A 13804-nucleotide genomic window follows, 5' to 3' on the forward strand; every position below is an offset into this window, starting at 1 on the left:
TTACTTTTTCACCCACGAGTGCACTTGACTGAGATATTCCAAAACTTGACAGCGGTGACTGTTAGACTGTTAAAATACCTGTCAAAATAGGCCAGTTTACCAGCGTGGGTCACGATATGAGCATTTGGTTGGTATTAATTTGACTCCACTCTTCCTCTATATTATGCCCACAGGTGTGTCAGGTTGCTGGAGCATGAAGCACAAGAATCAAGACCCTCACAATTTATAGCTTTTAGACTTTTATCAGCCTTTTTTTTTTCATCTCCGCTGTGCAGAATACGACAGTGGAGGGGGAATATCTTTAAATAACATGAGTGCACACTTCAGGTGAGATCTCAGACTTTCTACTTTTTGGTATCATCATCTCTGGAGGTCTGAGCTGTAAAAGTAATCTGTTAACAGCTCTCATTAGATATGAGCTGATGTTTTATAATACAAACACCCCATCTGGACAATAGTTAAACTATATAAAACCCAATTACAATTTCAAGCAATCATCCTTCTCTGCATGAGCTGCTCAATTTAGAAAGACTAGCTTAATATGAGGCATTAATGGGATGTTTCAGTCTAATTGCGGCCAAACTAAACTACGCTAGATGAGTTATTTGAATGAGGTCAGTGTATTATTGGTTTTTACACAAAGAAAAGTCATCCTTATATAAATAAGGGGCAAAATAATTATTTCTTATTAAACCAATGGGGATAAAATGAAACCTCAAAATCACTGTCATCGAATTACTGCAAATTATACAGGCTCGGTGACAAAACATAATGGCCCTGAATAATATCCAGAGAGACACGAGCGTAAGCAAAGCATTCACACCAAATGTTTGCTGTTTGATCAGTGGAGTCGGCTGATCACTGAGTTGGCAGACATTACAGGCAATTTCCAATGAGGGACTGTAAACAGACAAAATCCTTGATCCTCCCTTCTGTTGGTTCCCAAAGACAAACTGAAAAGATGGGCCACTCCCAAAAACACAGGCACCACTGTTGCCTTTGTGTTACCCTGCAGAATGGGTTTCAGCTCTAACAGCAGCAAGAATTTACTTGTGACATATTTAGAAATATCAGCACACTCTACATAGCACCCGAACTGCAGATCCAATTAACAAAGCTGTGTAATTTTACTGCTTTAACCCATCTTTGCAGTTCAAGACTCAGAAGTCGACGAGCAGTTCACCATTATATCCTCTGATGCACGAGAGCTACAACCTGGAGACCAGTGACACTCGTTTTAATTCCCCTTCAGGAAATGGAAGCACAGCTGTTTTCTACAACATAAAAGTACTTCAGACTAAATGGAGGGAAACCTGGCTGGCACAGTCTCTGGCTTTCCCACTGCATCTGACACAACTTTAATGAGCCACCGCAACTTGAAGAGGAAAAACAATGCAGGCTCACATCACATCCTAAATGAATTATGTTGTCTATTGCATAAACAGATTTTATCACTGAATTCTTGAACTGGAAACGTGTCAGAAAGGGAACTCTTCGCTGGCAGTATAAACTGGAGGCAAGCAAAAGCTGCTTCAGTGTACAGAGGGACAAGTGAGTGTTGTTTTAAGGCTGAAAAAAATATGAAATTAAACAGGGGAATGTAAACAGAGCATTACAGTCACCATTTGAAGCCTAAATCTCTGAAAACACTTCTGTAGAAACTTGCCTGAGATGCCAGCGACAAACGTTTTCTTCCCATTATCAATTAAACTGATTATTTTTTTCCGTTAATCAATTAATTCTTTAGTTTACAAATAAGCAAATACGGAGGAGGCTCGTCTTTGTAAAGTCATTTGCTGCTATGAGGAGGAGCTGGATTGTAACTTGATTGTAAAATAAGTAAATAAAGTCTATTGACAAATGTTAATGTTTAGCAATCTTTTGGCTTCATTACACTCCTTTTATGAACCCAATTACACTTTCCGGGCTGCCTGCTGCTCTATTACACAAAATACCAAGTGGCGATTAAAGCTGGATGAACTAATGCCCTAATGAGCAACTAAAGTCCTGCTATATTTTCAAAGGTTAAGTATCATAATCAATGCAACTGACAGCTGAGGCTAATTATCTTGTACCTTGAACACACAGTATGAAGGAATTTATGCCATGAAAATGGATAGAAAGCTTTGATGGTGTACAAACTCAGAAATAACTCCGACTGAGAGGATGTACACCTTTTGGGAAAACAGAGTCTGATGACAGGGATGGATTTGAGATTAATGACTTCCCCACTGACAAAGCAAGGCATTTCTCATACCCGCTGTGTCTCTCTACCATTATCACAAAGGGATTAGATGTAATAAATATACCATCAATACCAGCTGGTTCAAAGTGGGAAACTTGACAAGCTTCCAAGAGTGAGTATGTGGGCAGAATACAACACCAGCTGACAAAAGTCTGAACTGAGAACAAAAATGTGCCTTTTATGAGCATTGTGCTAAATAGTATTCTATAGTTTTTCCATTGTAAAACATAGCGCAGCAGCCCATGATTGTTTTCTTTATTGATTAAAGTAGTACACGGCTGGACCACATATGGTCAATGAGCAAAATTGAGGAGTTAATTTAAAACTGTTGTGGAACAACTATTTTCAATGGAAAGTCGTTCAGGCCTGCTCGAAAAGTTGCTAAACGGCGTAATATGCTAATTTGCATATTCGTGACGCCATTGCGTTGTATCTGCATTCTGCCTGGTGTGAGCCGGTTTCAGCCCTTTGTCTGTTTGCTTCTCTCCTATTCTCTGTGTTCACATATACAGGAATTTAATGCTCCTGAATTCCCAGTGAAGGTGTTCTCATATACATGTTTTCCTGTGTCTGTTGTCAGACAACATAACAAGCTCTTGCGATCCAGCCAAAAATACCCATCACAATATCTCAGAGGCCCCAGGTGATGTCTTAAAATTGGTTACGCCAACAAAGATCCAAAACTCAAATTCATTCAATTTACAATGATATATAACTAATAAAAAAGAGTTAGTAGAAGGATGTAATAACAGGTCGACAGAGATCATGGCTGCGAATCAATAAAAATATTTGGAAATAATTAGTTGGCGATCATTTCAATGAAGGCTTTTATTTTGAGGGGAGGGGAACAAGAAGCTAGGCATGTTACTTAATTATTTCCATTATAGTCAAAGGCTTCTCAAGTATGCTGACCAAGGAAAGTGATAATCATAACCCTCACTGCAGCCTTCAGATAACAGAGATCAGTGAAAAGCTCAGACTGATGAGTTTGATCCACCTCTTCCTCCAGTCATGACAGGAGAGAGCAACGTAACATTAGCCTTAAGATATAAATCAGGGTCGTCCAAAAGTCTTGTTGGAAACTGCAGGGGAAAAACAGTGTGTGGGGAGGGGAGAGGGAAAGAATGATGAGTGGGCCAGATATAGCTGCTCTCACATTTTTGGGGTGGGAGTGGACGCACCACGAAAGCATTAAAAAGACACAAAAGGACCGTGCTGGATCAGAAAGGGAACGGGAAACGCCTGAACACGTTAAGGCAAATGATGATTCCCACAGACAGGAACATCCTCTTGTGCAAAGGGATGATATCTTTTCTCTCTCAGTGGAGGACCAGTGTGAGGAGATCAAACAGATAGGCTAAGTGTCACAACAGAGAAGATCTGTCAACCAGTGAGGACACAACAGGTCTGTACTAAGCAGAAGTGGTTCCTCCGCCGTCTAATTGGCCAGTTATCCATGGCTAACGCTGTCAAGTGTGTTCAGAAGAAAGCAGAGGGAGACCATTAGTACTGTGTAACTCCCAGTCGTCCTTTTCTTCACCGCAAATATCACCTTCTTCATCTCGCCCTCTCTCTGAAGTTATGGTAATAGCAGACACTGAATTCTCTTTTGACGGCCAATAGGAAAATATCCAATCTGATGTGCTCCTTTAATCACACAAGTGTACACCCCTCCCCGCCTGCTCTTTCCTTTCCGCTCCTGTCCTCTGATGGGTGCCGTGAGACTCCGATTTTATCCTTATCCCCGAGCCCTGTCCCCACAGCACTTTAGCCCTAATGAGGCACAGACGGCCATTGTCGGCTTTTCCAGTCTAGTCCTGCGGCATGACTGACAGCAGCTGAGCTCCAGGGGAGGCCTTAGATCCGATCCACAAGCTTTGCACATCATTAGTGGTGTGTCAACGGGCAGGGCCGCTCTCTTATACCCGAAGAAGCCAGGTTGACTTCAAAACAAAAAGATCCGTTGTGAAGCACAAACTATATTCCTTCATTTGATGTATGATGATGATTCCTTTCTCTTTTTTTTTTGGAGGGAGTAACAAGGGAACACATGAGATACACACTCGAGGGTAAACTGCCTTGCCTGAAAGTCAGTTTCTATACAGGCATTTAAAAAACTGCCCATAAAGAGAATTATTTCATTCTACATTTGATAGTTTTGTGAAAGCTGCACTGGCAAGATTTTTTTGTTTTTTGGTAAAACCACACGTGTCTTTGCCAAATCAAATCACAAATCACTGCAGCAGAGAAAATGTCCCATCCCTACTAACAAAGACCCCCTTCAGATTCGCCCGGTTTCCACCATAATTACAATCAGACTAGAGGCAAAAACTATTCATATCAGCCTCCAACTTATAATTCCTTGTCAAGGATATTGGGACTTTCTGACAGTGACAATATCTCCCACTCCGCAAAAAGAACTACAGACAAACTGTTGGCAGAATGAATGCAAATGCACCGCTGCTGGCACTGACATCAAAATAAAATCCCATAACAGCATTAATGAAATCCATTCAGCTCATGAGCTAAACACTGTTTGTATACGGTTTCACTTGGTGATTAGCTGTTAAAAATAAGTAATACAACAAAAGACACTAATTTAGGCTGTTTATATGGAATGACTACAAGATTAGCACTAGGCCTATCTACCTTGGAATAACGAGTGAACACTGCCACTAGCTCTTCTTGCCTTTCTGGCGACATTCCATGAATGCAGCATGATCCCTGTTTAGGGCACACACATTTGTGGATTTAGGTACCAAATGCCTCATATACAGTAGAAAAACTTAATGAAACGCTCCTTAACAGAGGTGAAGAGGGTAACCAGACATGCACTTGTCAAACCAACCAGTTAGTCCTTGTTCTTATAGTAATTTCTCCTGTAAAACCAACACACACAATTTTGAAAACACTTCTGTTTAAGCATAAATCTCTCATCTGTATGGCTCATTACCTAGCTGTAGTGGGTGTTTTTCCTCCTCAGTGGCAAATGCACTTGAGCTTAACTTTCCCACCCCCACACAGCTACTTCCCAAAGTTTTTTTCTTTTCTTTTTTTTTTTTAATGGAAAGCACCCTAAACCGGGATACTTTGGCACTAACCATGAGAACTGCCGTGGCTAGATGAAGTGGACAAACGGATATGCATTCTCCTGGGAAATTAGTGAGCCAGGTAAAAACTACGACCAAATAAAAAATAAATAAATAAAATAAAAAACAGGACACTAAACTTTCCATAACCAAACCAATCTAACCTAACTTTGATCAAAATATTTTGTCCTAATTTGAAATAAATTTGGGAAGGAGAGACGACAGGAGAATGGGTGTGACAAAAGACCAATTTCTCTGCCAGTGAAGAGTGACAAATAAAAGGGCGAGAGAAGTACAAGCTGTCTCCTGAACAGCAGACACAAACTTCGACTAAAACACATTACAGATTTTCTAACTGTTGTCCCAGTGGTTGCTTTCATATAAAACATTACAAAACAGGTGCACCAGTAAACATAAATGTGTAGTAATGCTGTTTACAAAGTCCCTGTTAAACTATTTCTACTTTTGTGAGCTGAAAATCCTCCTGTGTTCGTTCACGCAGCCATTCAGAGGCGCTGGTTCACAAAGCCACAACAAGCAGCCCAAAGCTTTAGTAACAATATAAGCCTGAATTTGGTGGCGGTGGTGTTTGGTGTACAAGATGGCCACTAAGCAGGGTTACAGACATCATGAATTGACTAAATACACAGGAGAGTCTGTAAAAAACAAGTAATAAATAACCAGCCAATAATCAGCAAACAGGTATAATAAAATCTGTCATTCAAAAGACCTAATGTGACACGTTAAAGAAAACAATGGACCATTGATTCCTAATTTTAAATGACTGACTGAAGTATTAGTTCAGATAAAAGAGGACTTTGAGGAGAAAATTAAGAAAGCCAGAGACTTTCAAGTCCAATTTCTTTAATAAAGTCCAAGTTGAGCAGCATTGTTTGTTTAAGTCCCAAGGACATAATTGGCCCCTCTCCCTCCTCCTCCTCCTCCTCCTCCTCTTCTCTGGGGCACAAACCAATCTAGCCCTGACAGAAGACTCTACAACAAGATGATTAAAAACCCAACTCAGCCTGCGTTTCCCCTCTTGGCAAATATACTGATTTTGTTGTCCTTTCCAAAGCCCATTAGAAGCCACCTACTTGGCACATTTCTCAGTATGACTGGTCTGAGTGTGAGGGGCAACTGCATATTATTTTTAGGTAAGTGAGGTTGCTTCAGTACTATGTCACCATCTTGCCTGTTATTGTGCTACTGAGCAAGGCAGTTTCACTGCCAGAGCTGTGAAAAGCGGCCACAGGAATCTTCCACAGGGGCCTGAGAGTAACTGTCAGATTAGACATTCCTGAAAATTAACATTTTTGGCTCACTTAACCTTTCCCTGTAACAGCATTGCTTTTTGTATGAAATAAAGGAAATTACTCATTCTAAAAGTAAAAATTAGTTGCATTAAAATGGGAAACTTTCTTATCTTCACCAGAGCAACAAAGGCAGAGCTGGAGGGATTTAGAATATGTCATACTTAAATGAGAACTTCTGGCAATACGCAAAAAGAAAAATCTTTCCAGACCACCTTGAAGAGACAAATTTCCTATTAAAAACCCATTTCTGGTCTTCAGGTGCCACTGGCTAAAAAGTAGGACATCTAATAAGAAATTCTTTGCACACTCCACACATGCATGAGGAGAATGACAAACTGAGACCATGCTGCACCACTGCAATCAGTGAGTCTCACTGAAAATACACACAATCTTAACACTCGCCTACAACTCATTAACCTTATCTGATGTATTGCAAATCATCCACATATAAGAGCAAAATTCATTAGAGACATTTTAGGATTAACAGCCCAAGAAATAGTGATTAAAAGCAGAAACAATCAGTATTAATCAGTGTTTTTACTTTCATGATGTTTGACAACTGACTCACAAACAGCCAACACCCCTCCATCTAGGCTTTAACACCAGTTTTTGGTTGTCTACCTTTTTGGTTGTCTACCAATCTCAGATATTGCCCAGATTTAATAAAGACCCATATCTGAGGGATTTTAATCACTTTTTTTTTCTCACCAAAATGTCTCTCATCATTACTTCTTTTGTGCAATTTCAATTTCACACAAAAGCTAAACATGTATGAGAGACGTGGCCATTTCCTGGATAAATTAAGAAGCATGGTGATTCAGGCGAGGCACTAATAAGGTACCATGCTTTTTTTTTTTTTTTTTAAAAAAAAGCCATTTCTCAGCTCAGTAGAAGAGTAACAGTAGAAAGCAGAAGCAATATCAGACAGGCAGAATCAGAGCAAGGACGAGGAAGAAATGGCAGCTTCAACTTTCTGTAGTGGAGTGTCAAGAAACTTCAAGAACTTGTAAAGGGATAGGAATGAGTTAGAAAAAAATAGACTTTATGGTAAGACTGGGCACAGTGTGGTATCACGGTTCCAGAAAAATACACGTCCAAAAAAGTCCTTGAAGTGACAGCACACTCTATGCATTTTACCTCACTGCTGTTTTTTTTAAATATATATATATAGTTTTACTAACAGTTTATGTCCAAGTTTCCTCTTTTCCACGATCGCACATTCACTGGGCAGCACTAACATTATGTATGATAATGATAAACACAGTGATGCTTAATACACATCTACCTGCACCTGTAGAGCTTTTAGTGTGTGTTTTAGTGTTCAGGTATGAAATCACAGAAGATAACAGGAAGCAAAAATCCTCGCTTCTCTAATGCTACACACACACACACGCACGCACGCACGCACGCGACTGGTGCTGATTAAATTACACCTCGGATAAATAAATTAGTCTCTCTCAATTAGACTCAAGCACAATATGTTCTGGTGAGACTAAACTCTAAATTGTTCTGGTGGTTGGGACTGGATATGGCACAGAGCTCATATTAGCGTTATAGAGAAAGACATTATCATTCACCTTAACTCCAATTAATATGTAAAATCAGTCTTAGCCCAACTAACCCAGTAACTATCAACTGTATGAAGTATATGTAGACATACTGCACACACCTAGATATAAACATAATTATAATATGGAACAAATAATTAACTTCACAAATCAGCAGATTCTTCATTATTATTCTGCATAGAAACTGGTGATTATTGAATCAAGGGAAACATCTGACGAAGTTCATGTCTTTCTTAGATTTTTAAAAAAAATAAGAAGCTCACTAAAATCTGGGAATGTGTTTTTTTGTGGTGCACTTTTTTTTTTTATTTACGCAGAAAATTGTTCTTCACTACGCACTAGGACTGCAGCTTATGATTATATTCTTTATCATTTAATCTGCCAGTTATTAGGAACAACCAATTAATGTACTGTCCATAAACTGACACAAAATGGTAAACAAAGTGCCCATTATAATGTCCCACAGACCAAAGTGACATTAAACAGACACATAAATTGTCTAATTTTGACTAATAGTCCAAAGCCCAAAGATACACAGCTTACTGTCATGGGTGATAAAGACAAGAATCCGATCCTCATATTTGTGAAACTAGAGGGAGCAAATGACGATTTGCTTTAAAAATGACCAATGGATTTAGATTATGGATTTTCTTATCTTGTTCTGAATATTATAAGTAAGATAAAATAGAGAATGTGCTTCAGTCCACTGACTGTTTTTTGTTTAAGGGTTTGCATTTTGCCATTTATATTTATATTTAAATATGAAGTGAAAGAAGCAGATCCTATTTTCAACAGAGCGTATATCCTGCAGTTGAGGGATGACTCATACCTAGCATGCCATGCCTCTCTCTGTTTTTCATGACTGAAGAAACTGAGTATCACAACTCTTCATGCCTAAAGGACCTTCGGGGCAAATAGGGTGAAGGGCGAGGGTCTGAGGCAGAAGAGGAAAAGCTGAGTGTCATTCTTTAAATAAATCTAAGAGCCAAACTTTCAAGCATTTGCGGATGATGGCAGTCGATTACACACATCAGCGACATCTTGGTCAGGGGCCAAATCTGTACTCTGCCAGTCTCACTCTTCGAGGAAATTAAAGTGCAGATTTGTAAAATTCTGAAATTGACTGCAGTCATTAAATATTCACCAGCACACTGCACATTCACACCAGCGAGAGAGACAGCAGACTACTGGAATACTAAAACTCCTTTCCCCATCACCGCTAGCTTTTGGCAACAGAGACATAAAGCGACAAATTCATCCCCAAATGTGACAGGAAAGAAAAAGCGCCCTGCTGCATTTCTTATTCCACATTGGACACAGTCATCCTATTTGCTTTGTGGCTCCATCAGTGAAGCCAATTTATAATTCCACAGTCCACATCTCCACAGCTAAACAATGACCACTCAGGCTGATTAGCTATATGAAGGTGTTGTAATTAAAACCTAATAAGAAACAGAAGCCATGTTAGTATTCCTCTCAGTCTTCACTAACAAGCCAGGAAAGTAAATTAGCATCTCCGATGCATACAGCCTTGATGGACAACTCCCATGGACACTAACTGTGTATTGACTCGGAAACAAAGGCTAATGAATAGGAAGAGAAACGGATTGGCCCAGTCAGAGGCACAAAGAGTGATACCTGTATTGGCACATGTGAAAGAGGAGTTATTTATTGTAACGAAAACCCATGAACAATAGACCCACCGTGTGCCATCAGCTTTCCAGCTGACTTTGTATGGATTCCGCTCCAGGAAACGAATATTTTGTCTATCCATGGACACAGGCTGAGCACCAGGAAAACCAGACCTGCAACAACAATGGAAACACAACAGATGACCTCATAATTAACCCCACAAGTATGTCTTCAAGTATGCCCTCTACTGATATTGGGATTATAGCTATAGGGAAGGGATCTTGTGCTTTCCCACTAAATGATGGACAAAGCGTGTGTGGAGCTGTCGTAACTGCTGTGATGCAGCTCTTGCACATCACCTCTGGTGGAGTCCTTATTTTACAACAGCTAGGAGTGTGTGCATTTGAGAATTACACTTAGAAGCTTAGGCTAATGAAACAAAAAGTCATCCCACTGTCCCACCGCCACTGGAAAGGTGCTGTCAAAAGCTTCTGGGACACATTGAATGGCTTGACAGGAATGCAATACCTTCCTTAAGGGTGAGCGTGCCTCACCCTTCTAACCAATCAGAGAAGGCCAAAGTGGAAGCTTATGGGTGTCAATCAATATTCCACTGGCAATCACAAGGCTGAACAATGACTGCATGAGCTAATTCAACACCTCCTTAGAAATCTTGGGCTGTGACTTAGTGCAACTGGTATCACAAAGTGGGATACAACAGTAAATATTGTTTCCAGACACCCTACAGATCTCCAGATAAAAAGTCATTCTGTCCAAATATTGAATTCACAACTACATTTGGATCTGGCAACAGCAGGGAGTGGAAATGGCACCATGAATGGTTCCTTCTGCTGTATGTAGAGACTCAGAGTTTCCCAGGGGGGTATGAGGAGGGCATAGAGAGGCTGTTACCTGTCCCACTCGGCCATCTCCTGACACACTCTTTGGATGTCGCCTAGCTTGGGTTGTGTGGTGATCTGCGTGATGCCTTTAACCGTGACACCCTCAAGGAACACTGCACCCTGGGAGGAAGAAAGAAGGAAAATAGAGGCTTGAACTTGGACTGAATTTAGAGAAACACTCATATCCGCCTACAGATGCAAGAAAAACATTTTGAATGCTGGTGATACAGTCCAAACAGCTGCTTCTTTGCTTTATGAATCCCTGTGTGTGCAGAGGCAACAGGAAGACGCATTGTAAATCCATTTTTACTTTTGCTCTCTACACGTTTAAAACCATTCTCACTTTAATTATTTTATGAAACCACCTTAGAAAACCTGCTCATCTGCTTCAGCTCCCAGGAAACTGGACTCTACTGCCTTCTCTCTCCTCACTTTTACTCCTACACTCCCAGTTTATGGTTTATGCAGGAATCAACTCATTTCTACTTTGATAGAGACATTGGCGACATCTGTGGCACTCATTCACCTCATTTCCTAATCTCACTTATTTCTCATTTGGCATGGCCTTTTCCCTCTCATTCTGCCCAGCTCACTCCTGCGAACTGGTATAATATGATGATATACGCCAATTAGAAGAGAAACGAATATGATAAGATAATATATGTCACCCCAAGTATCATTAGTGCATATGTTTTAAGTATGAATGGCTTCAGTGAGAAGAGAAAGACCATGATCATGCTCATATAAATCTCATTCTCCACCTTTCATGCTAAATGGGGTTATGTGCATTAGATAGTAGTGCTACTACTTAACCTCATTCATCTCCCTTAAACTCAGGGACCATTCACAGCAGTTTACCTTGTTTGTTCAGTCAGGTGGGAACAAGACTGTCTGAACCCGGGCACAGAGTTCCTCCAGGGTTCACCGAGTCAAATTCAACACTTAAAATGATACAGAATGCCATTTAACACCCATTTCATGATCCTATACCGGACAAAGTATTAAAGGATAATAAGAAACCAGCAGAGACAATACGTGTAAGAATTATTTATAACTATATCACTTTTTTTTTCCAGGACTTCCCAGCAGCATGTAATAATAATTCCTAATGATATAATTAATCTAATTAATGTGGCCTGGGCCCAGATAAGCCGCATAAAATGGATAGATGCATTAGGCACTGACAAGCGATTAATTCATCTAAGTTCATTTCAGTCTCGGTAAACTCCACACTTGCCCACAATGAGCTGATGTGCTTCCTATCTGAAGCAGCAGTGGTGACAGTGAGTACAAGTACTAGCTCATACTAGCTCGTTCGGCAGTAAAATATCCCATGTGAGTGATATATTATTATATATGATTGATATGATATATTTTTAGGGGGGTTCCCCAGGTTCCCCAGATCAACCCCACAAAAAGGGTCACAAGATAAGTTCTGCTGCACAAATTTATTTTCATGTTTCATGTGTGCAGCCCACACAAGATTTAATGATAAGAGCATATCACAACATGATTTCACTCAATGTTACGATGATAAATGATAATACTGAGTAATGGGCCTGGCGTTAAGTGAGGGAGGGCATTGTATATTTATGCTTCTTCTTAAACGGTTGATTAAAGCAGAGTGCACACGACAGGCTGAAATCTGATTCCTTCAACTGCTCCTCCACAATAAGTATCTCTAACCCAGGAGCATGGGAACACTCTTCCAACACATACTCCACTCCTCAGGAGCCAATCACTGGTTAACCTAAGTATGGACTATCCAAAATAGCAGAGCAGCGCTTCTACTTTTCACATTAAAACTCAGCAGTGTTTCATCCAAGCAGGCTTTATGACATTTCTCCTCATAAGAGCCAACTGGCTGCCAACCAGTCTGACTGCGAGGCAAGCCACTCAACCAAGAGACAGCATTGCTTAATGACAGTGAAGTGATGTGGTCTGCAAGAGCTGCTGCTCGTGCTGCTGCTTGCTCTCTCCAGCTGGCTTCTTACCCCTAGACGTGTCTGCTGTATCACATTCTCAACTATTAGATTTGCCTTGATTCATGTTTTCAGCAGGTTCTGTGTGCAATAACACTGATAAAGAAAATACACCGAAGCGTATTTGGATGTAAATGTAATTTGCACAAATCTCTGTTTTGGTTTACTTTGGTTGCTTTTGTCTTTCCACTGCCTCTAGTCTGACTGCTGGAAATGTTGGTGGTGCCATTTTAATTTAGGCTTCTTGTAACTACTCAAAATTATTTGGATGAGAGCATCAGCTGAATGCAAACAGAAGAAAACCTAATTATATGCAACTGGAGATGATTCAACATTTCTAATTTCACTAAACTGCACTGATGAAAGCTTTACATAAAGACAGGGATACGGCTCTTATCTAATCAAAATGATACCTTCGCCAGCAGTTGAGAAGATGTAAGGTTTAATTTTCTCTAAATTTGAAGATTCAATTCGCCAGATTATTATATATAGTTGAACATAAGAGTCTCATCGCTTCGAAGAGAAGCCCCTCCAGAGACCCTACATCACCCTGCATGAGATCCGTGTCGTGCAGGGAGGGACCGACAGATTTTCTACTTAACAGTCCATTTCATGGAGCTCCCCGGAAGTCTTACCAGCTTTAGCTTCTCTTTCTTTCGTTTGCCGGACGCTGACCCAGAGGAGCTGGGGCCCGACTCCTGGCCAACTGCGTTGCCGTCATCGTCCACTTCCCCGTCATCGTCGTCAAAGCACCACTCAGGCAGTGCGGGGGCGGGGGGCGTGTCCTCCTCATCTCCATAGCGACGGAAAAGCTCTTTGAGGTAGTCTCCCTTGTAGATCCCTGGGGCCCGGGCCTGGGCGAAAGCAGCCACGGCTGCTTCGATGCTGATAAGAGTCAGAAAACACAGAAAGGGCATATTTTAAGAAGGTTTACTATTTTATTTGTCAAAAAAAAATATTCTGATATAGTATTTTTATGTTAACCAAAACTTTATAAAAAAGTAATTGACAATTGTTTTATGATTATGACATGATAAAGAGCTTGATTAAAAAAAGCTAACCATAACATTTCA

General features: G+C 40.4%; 1 protein-coding gene across 3 annotated transcripts in view; it reads right to left on the reverse strand.

Moving 5' to 3' along the window:
* The window catches only part of rngtt (RNA guanylyltransferase and 5'-phosphatase), a 71831-nt gene that overhangs the window by 53094 nt on the left and 4933 nt on the right, over nt 1-13804 (reverse strand). For all 3 annotated transcript variants that reach the window (XM_041064409.1, XM_041064411.1, XM_041064410.1), the window contains exons 6-8: nt 13367-13616; nt 10760-10869; nt 9919-10020 (exon numbers count right to left, since the gene is read on the reverse strand). In XM_041064409.1, the coding sequence (XP_040920343.1) occupies nt 9919-10020; nt 10760-10869; nt 13367-13616 (462 nt within the window). The remainder of the gene's footprint in view (nt 1-9918; nt 10021-10759; nt 10870-13366; nt 13617-13804) is intronic.

The sequence above is a fragment of the Toxotes jaculatrix genome, chromosome 19, assembly GCF_017976425.1.
Source record: "Toxotes jaculatrix isolate fToxJac2 chromosome 19, fToxJac2.pri, whole genome shotgun sequence".
Taxonomy (NCBI): Eukaryota; Metazoa; Chordata; class Actinopteri; family Toxotidae; genus Toxotes; species Toxotes jaculatrix.